We start from the raw sequence: 18,927 nt of genomic DNA, 5'->3' as shown, positions 1-18,927 counted from the left end.
CCTTAAAGGGTCCTCTCTGAATGGCAGAGGGTAAAGGGTAGACAGGCCCCATTCAGCTTTAACTGTTACAACTATCATAAAGAGTGATCGGGACATGTTTATGACCAAACAAAGGTGCAGAGGAATTGTGTTGTTGTTGAAAAGGGAAAGAATGGTGTTTTGTGTGGTTTAATGAACATTCAAAAGACTGAAGATCTTCAGTAAGCACATAGACAGACAATAGGTAATGCACCTCTTTTAGTTTGCACAACAAAGAGGGAAATGATAGCGGCAGGGGAGTAACTGCTCAAGAAATGACAGAGAAGAAAAAAACTTTCTCAGTGGAACTGATCCCCCGTCTCCCTCCTCAGAGGTCAAAATTATATTCAGCTGCTCGTGACTGCAGGGATTTACATTAACCCTAAACTGCTCCAGTTCCTGCTTGGCACCACTGTCTGCATTGAGTGGCCTCGTAAAACGCCATGGGTGCCCCGAAACAGAAAACTCTGGCACATCATTTTCCAAAGTTTTCATGTGTTGTGATTGTGAGCAGGTGGGCTCATTCCAACTCATTAAAGTGCATGCATTCTTTTCCGCGTTCTCGCTGCACTGTAAGGAGTGATTAGTGCCAGTCTGGTTGCCCTTCTGTGTGTATGAAAATGTTAACACCACTTCTCAGTTGCTATGAACTTAATCAAAACTACAGTAAACTTGCTCGTTGCGTAAGCAGTCTGCAGCCTCTCTTGAAGATGGAGAGACTTGAGCCTGAGAGGTCTAGTCGCCCTGACCACAGTCCCGGTGTTTAGTTGCAGTGCCAGGTGTTTAGTTTGGAGCAGGACGCAGCTCTGTGGTTACTGGCTGTGGGCAGAGGGAGGTTACGGTAGCCTCAACTTTCCCTACTGTCCACCTGGGTACTGGTGGCTTAGATAGATGGGTGGGTAGGTAGGTAGGTAGGTAGGTAGGTAGTTAGATAGATAGGTAGGTAGGTAGGTAGGTAGGTAGGTAGGTAGATAGATAGATAGATAGATAGATAGATAGATAGATAGATAGATAGATAGATAGATAGATAGATAGATAGATAGATAACGCTGAATATTGAAGCCTGTATTATTGTAAGAACTTTGTCATAAGTTTTTATTTTATTGTGTTCAACAAAAAACATGAGGTGGGCTACTCATCACCGACACAGGTCCAGAGGAACCTCGAGAAGTAGGAGACCATAATTAATTTAGAGCAAATCCGATGCGTAAAGTGGCGTCGCCGTGAGAGTGCATTGTCCTCTGAGAGGTTGAAACGGGGCAGGCAAAAAAAAAAGAAAAAAAAAAAGAGAGCCAGCAGGCTGTGCTTTTTAAAGACCCGAGGAGACTATAAAACGGGTTTCATGCCCGCTGCTGGATATGAACACAGACAGACGGAGGTAGGCAGAGCGCACAGAGCAGGCAGGACAACACACTCACTGTTCCAGGTTCATTTTCAAAAGTCGGATCTCTGTCATACAGACAAATGAGAAGCGGGAGTTTATGGCGCGGCATTTTTCTGTAGTACTCTCAGGATTTTAAGCTATTTTTTTTTTTTTTTTTAACAAATAAGCGAGTTTAACACGTCGTTTTCTTCTTAATTGAATAGGATGCGCGTCTTCTCCAGCCGACCCGGTGCAGTTTGACACATTCCCCCCTCTCCCCCGAGCTGGATTCACTAACCGGTCTTTTTTCTAACCCGGAGGTAGTTGGGCTCATTAAAACTGTGCTGGTCATACTTTTGATGCCACGGAAATGGGATCGCACCAACGAGAGAGCGTGTCCGCGCTTAGCAGAAAAAGTTTGCTGAGGAGTGTGCTGGTCCTCTGGCTGACCACGTTTGTTGACGGGACCTGGAAGACGGGACTTTACAAAACCTATTCAGCCGGGACACAGACAGCAGCTTCTCACACCTCAGTCTATCAGAAGAGGTAAGGAAAGCACCCACACATGGCCACTTATCACAACAAACACTGCATGTAAAGCCTCGATTGTGTCTTGTTATACACACTGAATAACCTCTACAGCCTATTTTGAAACATTACGATTTGGAAAATTGTTTCCTTCTCTGTGTATGACTGCAAAACACTCCCATCTCCATCCATCTACCAGGTCCTATTGTCTTCCTGACAGTTCGTTTCCTTTTTCCTGTGCTGACAGCACATAGTGCTTAGCCGAGTCCCATCCTCATTGTTGTCCCACAGCTCTCTACTGAGAGCACCTTCTCTGTCCCTGAGGTGTCTCTATCCCTGCAGCAGGAGATTCAGCAGCTGCAGCAACAGCTCCATCATCTGCTCCTTCTCGGCTGTCAGCCTGCTCCTGAAAGCACCACCTTCGGTCACCCGATCTGTCCACATTAAACCGGCTGCTGAGGGTCCTGGTGGTGAAAACAGGGCCTAGAATAAGCAGTGTAGAGGCGGCACAGCACAGGAATAATTGCTTAAGAAGAGGTCCATGAATTAAAAGGGGGGATGAGGTGGTTTCATAAAATTATTGATCCTCTGTGTAACATCAGTGATGTTGACAAAGGCTTTTCTGAAGGAGGTTATTAAACACACACACAGGAGCACAAACCAGCTATGCTTTCCTCATGGGCAGTGCCAGTGTTTAGCTCGGAGACCAGCCACTGGTTAATGAGAAGAGGACATTCCCCATCCTCCAAATATTTATGCTGTCAGGTTGTGTGTATGTGTGGGCTGTAAGTGGCCGCAGGCTGGAACCCCTTCCCCTCTGATGGGGTCTTTTTTTTCTCCTGGGTGTGTCCAGGTGGCTTTTAGTGCTCCCGGCCTCGCTCCACTGACTCACCTCTCTGCTCAGCACCCCCGTCACTCACGGTCAGAGGTTTGTGTATGTGTTTACCAAACACAAGCAGCTGGGACTCCACTGCATCTGGGCTTGTTTTGGGGAAAAGGAGATGAGTTTACAGTATGTGTGCTGCCGTTTGTGAGTGGCCGCGTAGGACGGGCAGGGCAGAAGAGGGAAGAAGCTGCTGTTGGAGTTAGGTGGTCACTGTCTTCAGAGGTAGAGAGGTCAACAGGTTTGAGGTGACGTGAGAGGAGCTGGAAGTCTCAGTCCACCTGCTGTCTGGCCTGCTCTGCGAAAGCAGCAGTTTATGGTGTGTCAGCAAAGCCAAACAGTGGCGGTGGGATTTCAAGGAGCATTAGGCTCTTATTAGCAACTTGACCTTCAATGACAGAAATAACCTGTCATTCGGGTTCAAGCACTTAAAATAAATATTAGCAAACTGGGAAAGGAATCTGTCAGAGGAAAACCTTCACTAAGAATGACTTCCCATTCCAGCCCTGTCTTCACATAGTTATTACCAAAATCAAAGGGGATTAACATCTCTTGAGTAATTTCTTTGCTGGTATCCATAGAATGACCGCTTCTATGGAGGAGCTGATAAAGTGTTCGCTCACCCTTGTCCTTCTTAATGACTGTATAAGCTCAGCACACTGTGGGGTTGCTGAGGTAGATGCTTCTTTACTTGTCTCGCCAACTTCTTTATCCTCCCTCGGAGGACTTGTCATGGTCTGACAGGCAGTCTGAGCCCTGTGGCCGCCCTCATTCCTCACCCATCTTAACCATATCCATGTTTTCTTTGAGCATGGGAATGAAGACGACTGAGATTATGGAAGGCCTGTGTGTGGCTCGAAGGAGAATGGCTTTAGATTGGAAATATATTCAACTAATGTTTATGTCCAAGCAAAATTGGGATGGAAATTAGAAAGCAGTCACCAAATGTATGGCTCCCTTAATGATCACTGGTGGCTGGTAATTAGGATGATTTTCAGGGAGTGAGACTATACCAGTGTAGGGCTGCAAAGATTAGCAGATTAGTTGAATCATTGATTATTAGCCAAACTATTTTGATTATAATCATATATATATTTTAGATGATTTACAAACCAAAACATATATTTTGGTTGCAGCCCTACATCTACATGAAAAAGCCCAAATAATCAGGTTCTAGCGTTTCAAATTGAATAGTTGTGTTTCTGTAGTTTTCTTCAATTGCAGACAGTTTTGGACTAAAAAAGACATTTGAGGTTATCACCTTGGGCCCTTTTTCACAATTTTCATTTCCTTTAATAATTCAAACAATTAATCGAGCAATTAAGAATAGAATCAACGGATTAATTGATCGTGAAAATAATCATTAGTTGGGGCCTGATACCAAAGCCCCAATTACAAACTGCAAGTGAGTCATCCACAAAGTGTCATTCATGGTCAGTGGAGCAGCTCGGCTCTACATGACGGGACATTCAGCACGTGTAATCAGGCTATGTGGTGTTGCATGTGTGATATAAGGGGGATTCTTCAGTTGAGTGGAATTCCTTTTTCACTTCCAGCGTCACACACTTGAAGATGCACATACCCGTTACACGCTGACTGAAAGCTTGCAGGTGTCCAGGCCTGAGAGCTCCAAACAGACAAAGACAAATGAGCGTTTTCCTTGTTTCTTCCCGGGTGCTTTAAGGAGTCACATAGCCTTGACCTTTACAGCCTCACCGAGGTGCTTTGATGATATTCACTGTCTTCTGCTCATGGAAAACACATGGCAGCTTTGAACCTGCAATACAGTAGCCCATCATCAGTAATATTCTGCATTGACCTTCATTTGATAATTATTCAAACACAAAATAAATATAACTCATTTCAATTATGTTTTCCTTTACACTATTCACTCAGAGGCCACTCTGGATCTGTAAGTCTTTTCTACAAGCTGCTCATGATGACTGAAGGAATTTCCTTCTGTCTTAATTTCACCTTGACTTGTGCTCTCTATTTTTCTCTCTCTCTGTCATTTCTTATTCTGCACATTTATCTTACGCCTCTGCTCTGTCCTACGGGAACAACGCTGCCTCATAATTGTCTTTTTTCTTTCACTTCACTGTTCCAATCAGAAGCTTCCTTGTGTGACCTCCATGAAGATATGACCTTTGTCTCTCCTCTCCTCTCCTCTCCTCTCCTCTCCTCTCCTCTCCTCTCCTCTCCTCTCCTCTCCTCTCCTCTCCTCTCCTCTGGCCATTTGCCACATCTGTCTTTTGTTCTTTGTTCTCCTCGAGCATTTTCCCACAGACAGAAATCTAGAGAAATTCCTTTAGCTTTCTGTCCTCACTGCATTTCAAACATATCTTTAAGTGCTCGGCCCTCCTCCTCCCACAGTGCGTGAATGGACGGGTGGATGTAGAGGGAGTTATACTGAAATGTTTTTCACCAGAGTCATCAGCGTTTTGCCCTCATCACACCTCTTGACAGTTCAGCCACCTGAACCCCCCCCTCCCCCCTCTACCTCCCTGTGCAGTCTGCAGCTGAAAGTGCACCAGCTCATGATCCTGAAAGATGCAGACTGCGTAGCATACAAGGTGAAATGAGGGCATACACAGTAACTAGAATAATGCATGTAAGCTTTTTTTTGACAAGCTCACAAGCTTTCTGTCAGCATTTGCATTCATCAAAGTGTTCGGCACTTTTTTGTTTCGCTCCAGAGTTTAACCGTCTTGGCGTCTGTAGCGTTGAGGAACAGATGGACCGAAGCTGTGATTTTTCCGTCCCTTAAAAAAATGTGTGGATTTCTTTCTTAACGTTTGGCTGTGGCTGTGAGAGATGGTTGATGATTTATTTAGCTTGTGCCCGGCATTCAGAGTGTTCCATGTGTGTGTTGAGACCTGATACTCACTGAGGGCCTGCTTGGTGTTTTTGCCGGTGAAACAGCGTGGTGCTGGTGGGTTTCACACTTCATAACACAGGGGTGCTTCCAGTAAGAGGAAGGTGTTGACTATGAAACATTTGAGTGACAGACTAAGTGCACCTGTGTGCCTTAGATGTAAAGTAGCTCTCAGCAACAAAATGAAGAATGTTATTCCACGTAAGGCTTGTTGGTATAGAGGAGGAAATAATGGCATTACCTGTGTCCAGTTGATACAATTATCTTTAGGCATCAAAGTATGTCCTTAAATCTCCATCCTCTCTGCAGTGGAGAAACTTTTGTTCTTGCTTCCTTGTGGATGTTATTGTCTGAACCACGTTTAGCCACTTGTGCATGCAGGAACTGGTTGTCAAGCCATTTGAAAAATTGTAAACTCTGTTATGCCAACTGCTTTTGTTATTTCATCCACTGAGACAGCAGCAGTCGTCATTTCCTCTCTGGTAATTGCATAAGTGCAACGCAAAGAGAGCAGGGGGAGACCATAAAATCTACCCCCACTTCCCTCCTCGTACCCCCTGGCGACAATCTTAGCTGTTCCCAGGTGAAGCCGCCTCTCTGGCTGGGAAACGTAGATGTTTATCTGTTGGGTCTGGAAGATAAGTGGTGGGGAGGAGTTGGGGTTAGTACCCCCATCCTCTCCCCCCCTCCTCCCTCTTCCCCCCTCCTCCCCCTTTACACCCATCTTTACCTGACCACAGATCCTTCAATGGCCTATATTTTTCTGGACCAGGGAGAGCAATCACAGGGTGATCATATAGATCCATGCTAATTTCTGTAGCCTCGCAGCTGATGGATCCACGTAGATACATGAAGGGTAGGCCTGTATTTAAATAACATGTGGCAGATGAATTCCTGCATTCACTTTACCTGAGAGGTTTATGGTTAATTCAAGCTATCTCTTACTTTTGCAGTTCCCTTTCCTTTTTAATAGTCCCTGGAAAATATCGGTTGTTTTTCACTTTTACCTAAATAACCTTTTTCGAAATGCAGCAAGTAATACAAAATGGCATTAATCTGTTAAAAATAAATGTAACATGAATGGATGAAATCAAGGTCACTCAATAATCCAAACAAATAAATCTCAGCAGTAGCACACAAATATTAATCAGAGGTGGACCGGCTCGCTGGCTCACGTCTGTGTGTGCGGCCATCACAACATGTGGGGATTGTTAATGGGAGCTGGTTCATGGCTGCTTTGCATCCTCTGCCTTTGGCAGTTTCCTTTAGTGTAAACTGTCTCTGATACACACAAACATATGGTCTCCCATATTGACAAACAGACTTTGGTGGGAACACCTCCCCCCCACTCCTGCAAACACATTGGCAGCAGAACACACAAAGTGTAGTTTTGTGCGATGAGCCGCACGGCCTCCTTTGTGGTTTCTCGGGCTTTCTTTCTGTACATCTATTGATTGACAGGCTGTAATTGCTTGCTTTTTACTCCTGTATCTATATGAAGGTAATAGGTGTAATAATAGTATTATGTGGTTGCTCTGCAGCCTGGCTGTGTTTTCCATTGAATAAAGATAAGTGTTGTGAGTTTGCTTGATTTGATAAGTAGAAGGATGAAATTAATGAAGCCTACCCAGCTAAACTTTTGTATAAACTTTTCTAATAGCCTCTATTTTATTACACTAAGATATCTGCTCGTTTTAAAAGGGTAATTAAACTCTTGGTGCGGATTAAACTAGGCCTATTAGCTCTTAGTCTCCTCAAATGAATCACGCTTTACATAACTGTCTGACTTTTGTGGAGTTATTCTAAGATACTGAGAGAGTATTAAACTTTGCTTCTGGTAGCCGAAGAAATAACTGCTCTAAGTGATCATATCCTCACTATCAGATGTTAACATTTGACCTTTACATAAGCTGTTTTTTTTTCCCTCGCAGGTCAGTTTCTTAACTGCTTCAGTGAATCCTGATAATGTCTGACAAAGCCTCTCTGGAAAGGGAGTGAACTAGCAATCCAGCTTTAACCTGCCTTGAAAAACGTTCATCTTTGGACCTCGTCTTCCTTTTCATTCCCTCCTGGGGGACTTCGCCGCCTCTGAGAGCCCAATGCAAACGGATGTGTATTGATAGAGGAGAGACCTCAGTGTAAATACAGCCCACAATGCAATCCCGCGAATCTGGTGGCTGATTAAAACCGTGTAAACACCATAAGGAAGTTTCAAAACAAAAGCTAATTTGCTTTTGTGAGCTTGCTATAATGTGACTGCACTTGTTTGAAGGTGTTTTGCACCGAGAATTACATTTTATTCTGTATCTCAAAATAACAAACTGAGGTGATGTTACTGTTGTTTTATTCTTTTACAATCTACATTTCTGACTTTCATTCACTCTTGTTTGTCCCCTCAGGAACTGGTGTCCTCATACGGTCACTAAGACAGTCACCTGCCAGGTGCAGAATGGGACAGTCCTCCAGCGGGTCTACCAGACATGCCGCTGGCCGCAGGGATGCACAGGAGGCAGGTGAGCTTACCAGGACTGCCACTTCTGTACCACACAGTTATGTAGCCTTTAAAAACGGGAAATCACCTTAAAACACTAAACCACTGTGAAAGTACAGGGTGTTTGGTTGTTTGGAAAACTGTTCATTAGTGATTTTAACTATAGTGTAATTTAATAGCAGAAAACTGTTATTGTTTTCAAAATCAGGGTTTTCCAGTCATTATATGACATGTTATTAATTTTCTGAGCTACAAGGGTGTCAGTGGTGGTCATCATCCTTGATCACTATGTGTCTTATCTAACGTGTGGGAGGAATGGCCCACTCTGCAGGACGAGTGTGAATGCAGCACCATCAGAAATCTATTGAAGAATGTGCCAATTAATCTACCTAAAATCAGAATAGATCAGCATGCTGGGCAGCTGCTCCACATGGCCACGTGTGTTTGAGAAACACCGGAAAAGTTTCATACAACTTTAAACTTGTTCCTGGAGATGGACAAAAGACAAAATGGGAAATGAATGGAATGGAAAAAATCTGGATGTGGCAAGTTGTACTGATGCTACAAGAAATCAACTCTCATAAAAAGTCAAGAGTTAGCACAGGCACAGAGCACACACAGACAGATGTTGTTTTCTTTGTGTATGTGCTGGCTTTAGATTTCGTGTGTATTTTCAGCTACAGGACAGTGGTCAGACCTTCCTACAAAGTGGTGTACCGCACTGTGACCTCTCTGGAGTGGAAGTGCTGTCCAGGATTCAGCGGCGCCGCCTGTGAAGAAGGTAAGACAAGACAGAAAGAGACACATGCACACTGGTTATACAACAGTGGTTTATAGAAACCATTGACAGGTTTGACTTCTGTCAGTTTTCTCTTTCTTTCTTCCACTGTGGCCCCTTTATTTTATCTGCCTCCCGTGTCTTTATTGTTATTTATGTCTCCAGGCTGACTTACTTGTCACATCTACACCCCTCTGTTTTACATTGCTGCCTTCAGGCCTGCACATGTGCTTTCCAATATACTTGTGCGAGTAATACTTTAAAACAGGAGTGATTTCCATTAGGCTTACATAAGGCTGCTTCTGTCTTCTAAATGAAGTTAAGAAATAAGATCCCCCGGCCTCTGGTGGGTGAGTCAAATACGTCCACTTTATTAATCACTTTGAATGTCTTTATTACAACAGTGACTGTACCACGTAAAGGTTTATTCTTTTCTGTGGTTTTGAGATTTATGGTCCAGCTGGAACTAAGTCTTCATCCTCTTTAAGTGCCATGCTAGCACTGCTGTGTTCATTTCTTGACTACAGTAGCTGCTGCCCTCCCCCCCCCCCCCAACACACACACACACACACACACACACACACACACACACGCACTCCCAATGTATAATGACTTCCCCTGGCACTAGTCTGCAGGTCTTTGCAGTCTGTGGAGAAGGGTGGAGCATCTGTTTATGCCCAGGACTTGAATGGGTGTAACGTAAATTGTCGGGCTGTATAATACAAATGACAATAAATGTTTACAGTGATTTAAGTGGTCAGTTTTTGTGGTGCTGAAAACAGAGGCGATTTTCCTCCTCAGGGCTCCCACTGCCAGGTGAGCTAAGAACAAATCTCAGCCCTCCCAGGGGCTTGTGGTCGGCTGCAGTGTGGCTTCAACTGGAGAAATTTCTCCCCATTTCCTGCTTGCTTACACTTGCGCTTGCTTTTTTTTTAGACCCTCCCCACTCTTAAAGTCAAAAACCACATTCACAGTCAGACAACACAGACTTTACTTAACAAAAGCGGAGGAAAACACAGTGAAACAGGGAGGAAATTATCCAATTAAGTTGTTGCTGGAGGAGATTCCCCTCCGGTTGTCATGGCAGTAGGGGGCTGTCGAGCCAGCAGGGATGCTGGGATTAGCCACTTATCTGAGCGTCGTTCCGGGTGGCTCAGATCACAGGCGGTGCTGAGTGGAAGTGACAGGTCCCATTCACAGGGCCTTTGCTCTCCGGCACCATGGATGCTATCCAGGGCCACCGGCGCTTTGTTCTGCTCCTGCCGCGTGAGCAGAACCCCTTGCCAGCGCAGAACCTGATACCCCGCTGCTGTCTGCCTCATTCGCCGCTTTAAGGAGAAATAAAAGCTCGCCACTCGGGCAAAGCTGGAGACCGGATTGTGCTTAAATCTGTTACCATAGTGTTGCCAAGTGAAGTTAAAGCTGCACCCCTAGTTCAGTGGGTGCAAGTTTCAAATCCAGGCTCTTAATACCTGTGTGTGGCTCCATTTCCAGATGGCTGTGAGCACTAGTTTGACTTTCAATAAAGCTGAATTAAAAAAGCTCAGTAAACAAAGCACCTCTGTTATGCAGAAAAACAAATAACTCATCCTACTGCGCCTCTTATTTAATATCATACATCTTAGAAAGAGGTACCGTGTGTACATCTAAGGATTGTACATTTAAGTGTACATTTAAGGACCTCTTTTGGAGTTCTAGTGTTTGTTATATGCCTTTTCTCCCATCATCACATTTCCTCTGATTTGTCTGCTTTCCACAGACTGTGGAAAATGTGTATGATCCACTCATTTACTCACGCTGCCCTGCTTTTTACCTCCACCATTCTCTAACCAAGCCACCCCAAAAGCCTCAGGCCATGTCTGACTCTCAAGGCTGGTCGGCATTAGAGCAGATCTCAGCAATGTCCAAACCAGCAGGACTCTGAGGCTGCTTAAAGGTTCAAGAGGAGAAAGTATGTGCGCTACAAGCTGCAAGCACTGTCATTGATATGGTTAGATTTTAAAAGGGGGATGAGAGAGTTGTTTTCTCTTGTGTCCCTCCGTTCTCACCCTTCTGCCTGCCAGCCTATGGGTCAACATACGTAAATCAACAGGTCCAGTCTGTAGTGAAGATAACATATCTCTGTTTAAACTTTGGATTATGACTTTCCAAAACCAAGGCAGCAGTGTGCAGAGAGCTGAGATAAAGGAGAGATCATTATGGGAAGAGATCACAGTATGCTGTCATCGAGTCATACACAGGCTTGTGCAGATTTTTTGGCTCATCACATTCAGAGTAAGGGCTCCAAAAGCAAAACATTACATCACACCCATGCTGATAAACAAACTCACTCCATCTGAGTCCAAGCAGAGTAAGATAACACTGCACCAGACAGGCACCGTTCACATTTGCTCTCTCTTTCGTACTTCCTCACCCCAAACTCAGGACTTGGCTAGAATTCCAGGCCAGTGGTGTAATTACTGGGTCCTAATTGTTTTCTATGAGGTTTGGGAGATATTGTCTTACTTGTGGAACTGGAACACAATGGTCTTTATCTCTGATTGAGCCTGAGAAAAAAAGGCTGAGTATTTGCAGATGGAGGCACTTTCATAGCCTGCCAGAAACAGGGATTTAATGTATGCTTGGTTGGCTTTGGCATTCCAAGTAAGTAAATGCTTGTTTTCAGTTGGGATATCCCAACCTATGCTACATCAAACACAAATATCTAAATTATAGTTCATTTTGAGGCAATTTTGTGATATGAAAATATCAAATTTATCCCTTAAAAGCTACATTATTACATTAGAGCTGGCTCTGACTCTCTCCCATGCAGTTGCACAGATATGCAGGACAACAGTGACGGGTGATTGCACACTCAGCAGTCATAGCTATCAGTAAAATTCACAGGTATTTAGGACTTTCACCTTCTATTTGCTAATTTTGATGGAGTCTTAAAAGTGTGAAGATGACACTAAGAGACAGCAGGAGATATATTGGCCCTGATTTGATTTTTTTTTTTTTTAGGAAAGCACTTGAAAGAAATATGGCTGCAGCTTATCGCAAGAGGAGGCCGCCGTGCAGCGAAACATATGGGGGAATGTAGACTTGAATTTGCACGGCTGTCAAAGCTCTGCCGCGGGGGTCCCCATCAAGCCGTATCTCACAGCCAAGCGGAGGCTGCGGTTTTTTTGGGTCGCAATTACGGTATGGCTGGAAGGCAGAGGCACGTTGTCTGTAATAAGCTGCAGAAATGTAATCTGTGTTTTCACAGCTCAGCGAGGCTTATCACAGGCCTACACGCTAAACCCCGTGCTTTAAACATCAGTCGGCTGCAGCTTGCCATTAGCAAAGGAAGAGTGGGAGTGCGTGGACGCCGATTTATGTGTCTGTCTGACTGCCAGAGTCAATGTGTGGGTGGGAGAGTGAGGTGTTGAGGATTTGTACAGTGAGGGATGCAGCTGTTCACTTTGATTAGCTGCTTTAATGGCAGCAGGCTTTAGTAGCTGTGAGAGGAGGGATTCCAGCCTGAGGTCAGAGGGGAGGGAGCTGAGCAAGAGCAGGTGACCTCCACTCCCACTCCTGTTAGACCACACAGAGCAGCACTATCAAAGTTACAAACACGGACAAAACGTAGAGTCACCTTTTCATTAAGCTCTCCTCTTTTTTTTTGCAGTCACATTCCAGGGTTCCCCCATGTTTGACTTAGCAGGTGTTACATATGTTATTCTCTCTTGTTCCGAGTCATTCACAGAAACACACACTTGATGTCAGATTTAGCTGCATGCAAGCCCACATCCAGAGTACTTACCTACTCAGGAGATGAGATCTATGAAGACACATAAATCGCATACACATAGAGCAAGACAAGCTGCAGCCAGCGTGCAGAAAAGGCCACAGCAGCTGATATTCATAGTTATGTAAATGGAAAGCGCACAAGTGCTGAGCCCAAATTAGAAGCAGCTGAAGTTAAGGAAAACTGGGCTGAGGGCCCCAGAAGAGATTAGACATGGGAGCGTCTACCCATGTCAGCCCATGCTGCTTGGCTCAGGGGAATTGTTATAATAGTCATTAATTAACAAACAACACCGATGAAAATACCAACCAGACAACTTAAAATGAACTAAACCGACAGAGAGGAACGTTTTTCTCGTCTCCTGTCTGTCTTTCTTTCCACACTGTCTTCTTATGGAAGTATGTGCTGGTATTTGCATCAGGCTTATGAAAATTCCTAAATTATACTTCCTGGTTTAGATATTTAAGTTGGAGTATATCGTAGTAATTATGATAATATTATTATGACATTATTTTGAAATGTTCCATGCAAACCACATACAGAACACACTGAAAAAACATCTTTCAGGCTGTGGAATAATGATGATAGAGCCATAAGAATTGTAATTATAACTTTCTATGCTTTATGGATTTTTAGCCTATAATATTGTTTACCCAAAGCCAAAAGATGAGCAGCTAATGATATAATATTATTTTACCATTATTCTATTCTAGATATTCTGTCTATTCCAGAGGAAACACATTTGTTTTAATACTTCATGCTTTCTTAAACTGAATCTTTTTAAAAGTTTTATACATACTTAGCCTTGAATCTGAGTTAAGTTTTATGTTTCTGGCTCCTGGACTGGAAATGCCTCTTCTGCTTACTGATTTATTTATTATTTTCCAAGACTCCTCCCCGGGAGTGCATTGAAAACTGTTTTTCCTGCAGTGAGAAAGAAATAAAGTGGGCTGAGTCAGCACAGCAAAAAAGAAAAAAAAACTTTTAAGGATGAAAATAGACACACACACACGCAGGCAGGTCATGGCAGCTGGAGTATTCTTCTGTCCCCAATAAAGCCGAGGCATTTCCCTTCACCCCGTAGTTGAAGTGGACTGATGTGCTGACTGAGTGACCCACAAACAGACAGGCACTTTACAGCCTGACAGATCACGCAATCAGGAGCAGAGAAGAGAGACACTCTCCTCCTAGCCCGGCTAAGATAAGGCCAAGTGAACTGGAAACAGAGCTTTTATCATGTAGTGATAAAGAAAAACCTTTCAAATCCTGCCCTTTTTAAATCCTCTTTTCTAGTAGAGGTGTGGGCTCTACCTCCCTGTTATCTCTGATCCACTCGGCGACTGATGTCATTAAAGCTGCATTAACCCCGTCTGCTCCCTGCCCTTCAACATGTCACCATCTCTCAGCTAGCAAGTATAGGGTGGCATACTGTATAACACAGCCCTCCTGTCTTAGGTGGGCTCTGAGAAGGTAATAAAGCATATTTGACGTTTTGACGTCAGTGCTGAGACAATGGAAGCATTGATGCAGCGGGTATGCCCGGGGTCCTGTTGGTTCTATACAGCTGTGATGAGCTCAGTGGACCCAATTGCTGCCTGCAGCCAACTGAAGGCTGGTAATCTCTCTGACAACACCAGATTTATTGCAAATCACAATCTCTCAACTAATATGTCATAATTCCTGCTACTTTTTCCACTTTGATTTGACTTTTTTCTTCATCCTCCCTCATTATTTAGTTTCATAAAGACGTACAGTGCATTTTTCTTTACTAACTTCTGCTTTTACATTCTCTTTTACATCGGGCTGCAACCACAAATTATGTATTTTTTTGTATTTAACCTGACTTTTTTCTTGATAAATTATTTGATTGATTGATCAATTGACACAATTCCAGATTTTGCAGGGCCAACATGTTCCCAGAGCTCCTCATAATATTGATCAGGTACAAGTTACTGAGAAAACATATTTTTAAGGCAACTTTGAAAATTCACTCTGAAGCAATAAACTTAATGCTTGAAAGAACATTATTCAATTCATCAGAAAGTAGTAAAAAATGCTTAAGGTGGTGTTTTCAGATGGTGTTTTTTGTGTGATCAAACGTTCAACCCAACCTAAAGACATTTTATTTAACTTTCATTTTAGGCAAATAAAAGTCGCAAACCTTCAAATTTGAAAAGCAGGAGTCGGCACATGTAAACAATGAATCAATCATCAATTGTTGCAGATTAATTTTTTCTCAGTTGACTAAATGATTGAACTCTACTTCCACACAAATTTACTTTTTCATTCTCTTGTTTGAGTCGGTCGTGTAAACTCTCTGAAACTCCGGTCCTGTCTCATGTCTTCTTGCTGCTGTCTCATCCCCACTGCCCAGTGAAAACAGACCGCAGAAACATAAGAACACAATAAAAAAAATGTTGCTTTTAAGTGAGATCTTTTTCTCTCACATTGTGGGTTTTGTCCACTCCCAGTAGTCCTGCTGATCTAGCTGCTCATTTGTCACTGTTATGAGTTCATAAACATATACAATGCCACATGAGAGCCTCAAGTGTTGTGGCACAGTGGGTGGGGATTTTACAAAGCCGACCTTCAAACCTTCTCCACTCCCATGTATACTTAACCACAAACAGACCACCACATCACAGAGATCTTGCTGTGGTGTGTTGTGGTGACATCATTTACGGCCCCTTGCCCCCCAACCCTTCCAGTTTGGTTTCCCATCAACGAAACGCTGCTCTGTTGGATAACGTGTAAAATGTAATAGTCGTTGCCCCTGTCTGACTTTTGAGCTCTGCTTTGAGCTGGTCTTTGTGTATATTTCCATTTGCTCATGTGGTTGATACGGCACTCAGCAGGGATGAGAGGAGTGGTGCTGATGGTTGTGATTAGTCCTGGACTGAAGACGAGAGTACAGAAGAGGTTTGGATGAACTGCACCAGCAGTCGGTCTAATTAGAGACATGCCTGGTTGACTTTCAGAGCTTAAACCTGACAGAGGAGCAGGCATTCCCCTCAAGGAGCCGATCGTCTTGACCAAAGAAACATTACCTCACTTGGTTGGCTAGAAGAGGAAAAAGTAGAGGATAATAAAACTTGTCTCTTATGATCAAATGTCTGACACATAAAGCCAAACGTATACACGGCTGGCAAAGGTGACTTTACACTAAGCTGTATTGGTTTTACAGTCACAGACAGGACAGATGTGAGAATAGAAGTGTGCTCGTTGTTGTGTTTTCAGCTTGGTGTTATGAGAGCAAATAGTCATACAAGACTGCAGATCATAATTCATATCATAATCCAGACAGCAGGACCCCCAGAGCTGAGTCTGCAACATTTCATATAGAAATCTTCGCCAACCCGTGGTTTATGCTACATCCACTGGTTAACCCTGAGTAGACTGCAATGGGCCTCCACGACAGGCCCGTGTTTAATGCATGCTACAAGACAGACTACTACTTTTATGTAAGCAAATCTCACAAGATCTGAACAGAAATACAATTTAGAGTTATTCATTGCCAATCCAGAGTTAGTTTTCTGTAATAAATTATTTACGTCATTATTGTGCCTGGTAATTGGGAGAGTTTGGGAACGTCCCACATCCTAGTTTAGAGTGTCCACTCAACACCCCTATTTCTGCTCTAAGTAACAAACAACCTTGTCATCATCCATATAAACCAACACGGCTCAGTGGAGCTCAGGAAATCAATATTATTTGTACAATGGATTTACAAGTTTTTCCACGTTTTCATGTGCTGCCCTTTTTAAAAAAACATATTTAACAGAGCTGACAAACTAGGCAAGTCTGAATATTTGACCTTACTTTCACCTTATTTATGCACAGAGCACGGACATTTATAACATTTCACCACAAACATGAAGCATGTAAGATATGCTTTATTTAGGAAAGGGCCTGTTGATGCCTTTGCTGCCCGGCATCATCTGTGGTCATGTCTCAGGGGCTTCTCCTTGTATCCACACACGTACAGCTGTATCCAAAAGTTCAGATTACATTTTGTTGATTTTTAAACGGAAAATAATTAAACCCAATCAAGGATACCCAAACATATGCACCTCTATTTGGGAGTGCACACACATTCAGGGTTATTCTTTCTACAGGGCTGTACAGACCATTTCAATTTGGCATGGCACTTCCATTTACGTCTTCTCAATCACTTGGAGACACACATCTTGTTGGGATGACCTCAGGGGGACAGAGTGATGTGCACATTGTTCAGGAAGTGTAATATACACATTGTTCAGGAAGTGTGGTATGCCTCAGTAGTTCAGGTCCAGGGTATGTGGCAGGGGTAAGAAGGTTGTGGCAGTGATGGTGTGGCTGGTGAGGCAGTGTCGGGGGCTCCGAGCCAGAGAGGCCCAGCGGGGTGATCTCATTAACAACAGGACGTACCCCTGAACCTCTAAACCCAGGCCTGCATTCCGTCCGCTCCACTGCCCCATGGGACTCATCCAGGGGGGCTTTAACAGCCCCGGTGTTTTCGTTGGACCCTCGCCACAACCAGAGCCGAACTGTGCATGATGGCTGCCCCTCCCCCACCTCAATTAGGACCATAAATACAGTCCAGAGAGGGTGTCTGTGTGTTCCTGCTTCCTCAGGTGTTTATGGCTCTCTCACTCACTCGTGCTGAGATCGCAGCCGAGGCCTGGCAGCAAACAAACACTCCCGCTTGCACACATGCAGACATGTTTCAGGCACCAAAACACCTGCTCTCTCGCGCATATATCAAGCTTGTATGTACAGACAGACACGAGACACACTAAAATTACATCTTTACACCACAGATGACTTTGGCCATGAAAAGAAGCAGTGAGCTAAACTTACTGAGTGGCTGCAATAGATGAACATGATACGAGAGAGATAGACACACTCACTGTCTCTCCCTGTTTCTGCACGCATACATTCTGTATATCACTTGCATGTGTGCCTTATGACAGATAGGCTGACAGGCCAGTAAATCACTGGTGCTGTGCCAGAGGTAGAGCTCTATCTGCTCCGTCTGCTGCTATCATTGACTCAGGGTTGAGGGACAGAGGATGATGTCGTGGCCCTTTTATTTCTTTTGGCTGCCCTTCATGTTTTTTTTTCTCAGGGGCTCCATCTCACCTGATGGGGACCGTATGTGGCCTAATGAGACCCTGTCTGCTCTGCTGTGTGGGGACCCCTTGGCTGACAGCCAGACACGATAATCATCAAATTACAGAAAATAACCAAATATACTGCAATAACAGTAGTAACGGTGTCAGTGTTAATGTGGATTTAGGAATTGATATATTATTAGACATTGGTTTTCACTTGCTGATAGTATCATGCTGGATGGTCATACATTATCAGGTTAATATTGGGCTTTAACAATGTCACAGCAGGTTGAAGGTTTGCAGTAGAAATGGCTTTGCTTGGTGTGCATCACAGAAAAGAAGAAGACTACTAGGCCTTTCATCACCCTGCTTCATGCTGTCTTCCCTTTTAGCAATTTTAATTAATAATGCAGGAAATTTTCAAGCAGAAAATCACTTGTGAGGATTCTCCATATTTCCTTGTGGCAGTCAGCAGCTGAGTATTTTTGGCTTCTGGTCCATTGATTTGACAAAGGAATTGTAAAAGGAATTGTACCAGGCATTTTCCCTATTTTCTGACATTTTATTGATCAAATAATCAATTGTGGTAAATGAATCAGTGATGTAAATATTTAGAAGAAAATATTATACTTGCACCATTACTAAGGCCATGAGCAAAGGCCCTTTGGCTAATCTGTAACTTCTCAACAGTAAACAATAAGTCTGGAGGTCTAGAGGTTTTAGTCTCATCTAGGCAATTTATACTGTACTGTGCCTCAGATTATAAGGTAGTTTGGATAAAAACAACCCATCTCTGGACACCCCCCATCATTACATCCTATTTACAAAAGACCAAAAGGCTTTTTCTCAGTTAATGCGTTTTATATGAACCCTTCACTTTGCCTGTGTAAACCAAGCTACTTGAGTAAACAGAGCCCTATTGAAGCAGAGTAATCTGCAGCCAGATGGGTCCTCAACCCTGAGACAAAGTAGAGAATTACAGTTTGTCCTGAAAGTCCGAGCTCAGCTCTCACCCCCCTCCTCTCTCGTCCCTCTGGCCTTCCCTCAGAGGCAGGGGAGATAATCTATTCCCTCGCTCCTAGATGGAGAAAGAGATGAGTGTGTAAAATGAGAATGGCTGTACTAC

The 18,927-nt window shown here is 43.7% G+C and overlaps 1 protein-coding gene across 2 annotated transcripts in view; it reads left to right on the top strand.

The window, feature by feature from the left end:
- Window positions 1-1,253: 1,253 nt before the first annotated feature.
- Window positions 1,254-18,927, top strand: part of emid1 (EMI domain containing 1) — a 53,097-nt gene continuing 35,423 nt past the window's right edge. For both annotated transcript variants that reach the window (XM_069138467.1, XM_069138466.1), the window contains exons 1-3: window positions 1,254-1,927; window positions 8,067-8,180; window positions 8,836-8,939. In XM_069138467.1, coding sequence (XP_068994568.1) covers window positions 1,752-1,927; window positions 8,067-8,180; window positions 8,836-8,939 — 394 coding nt within the window. In that variant the 5' untranslated portion in view covers window positions 1,254-1,751. The remainder of the gene's footprint in view (window positions 1,928-8,066; window positions 8,181-8,835; window positions 8,940-18,927) is intronic.

The sequence above is a fragment of the Embiotoca jacksoni genome, unplaced genomic scaffold, assembly GCF_022577435.1.
Source record: "Embiotoca jacksoni isolate LCO1_2020_lvr unplaced genomic scaffold, fEmbJac1.0.p SCAF_8, whole genome shotgun sequence".
In the NCBI taxonomy this organism is placed as follows: domain Eukaryota; kingdom Metazoa; phylum Chordata; class Actinopteri; family Embiotocidae; genus Embiotoca; species Embiotoca jacksoni.
Note: the sequence above shows the minus strand (reverse complement) of the source record. Positions and strands in the feature narration are given on the sequence as shown.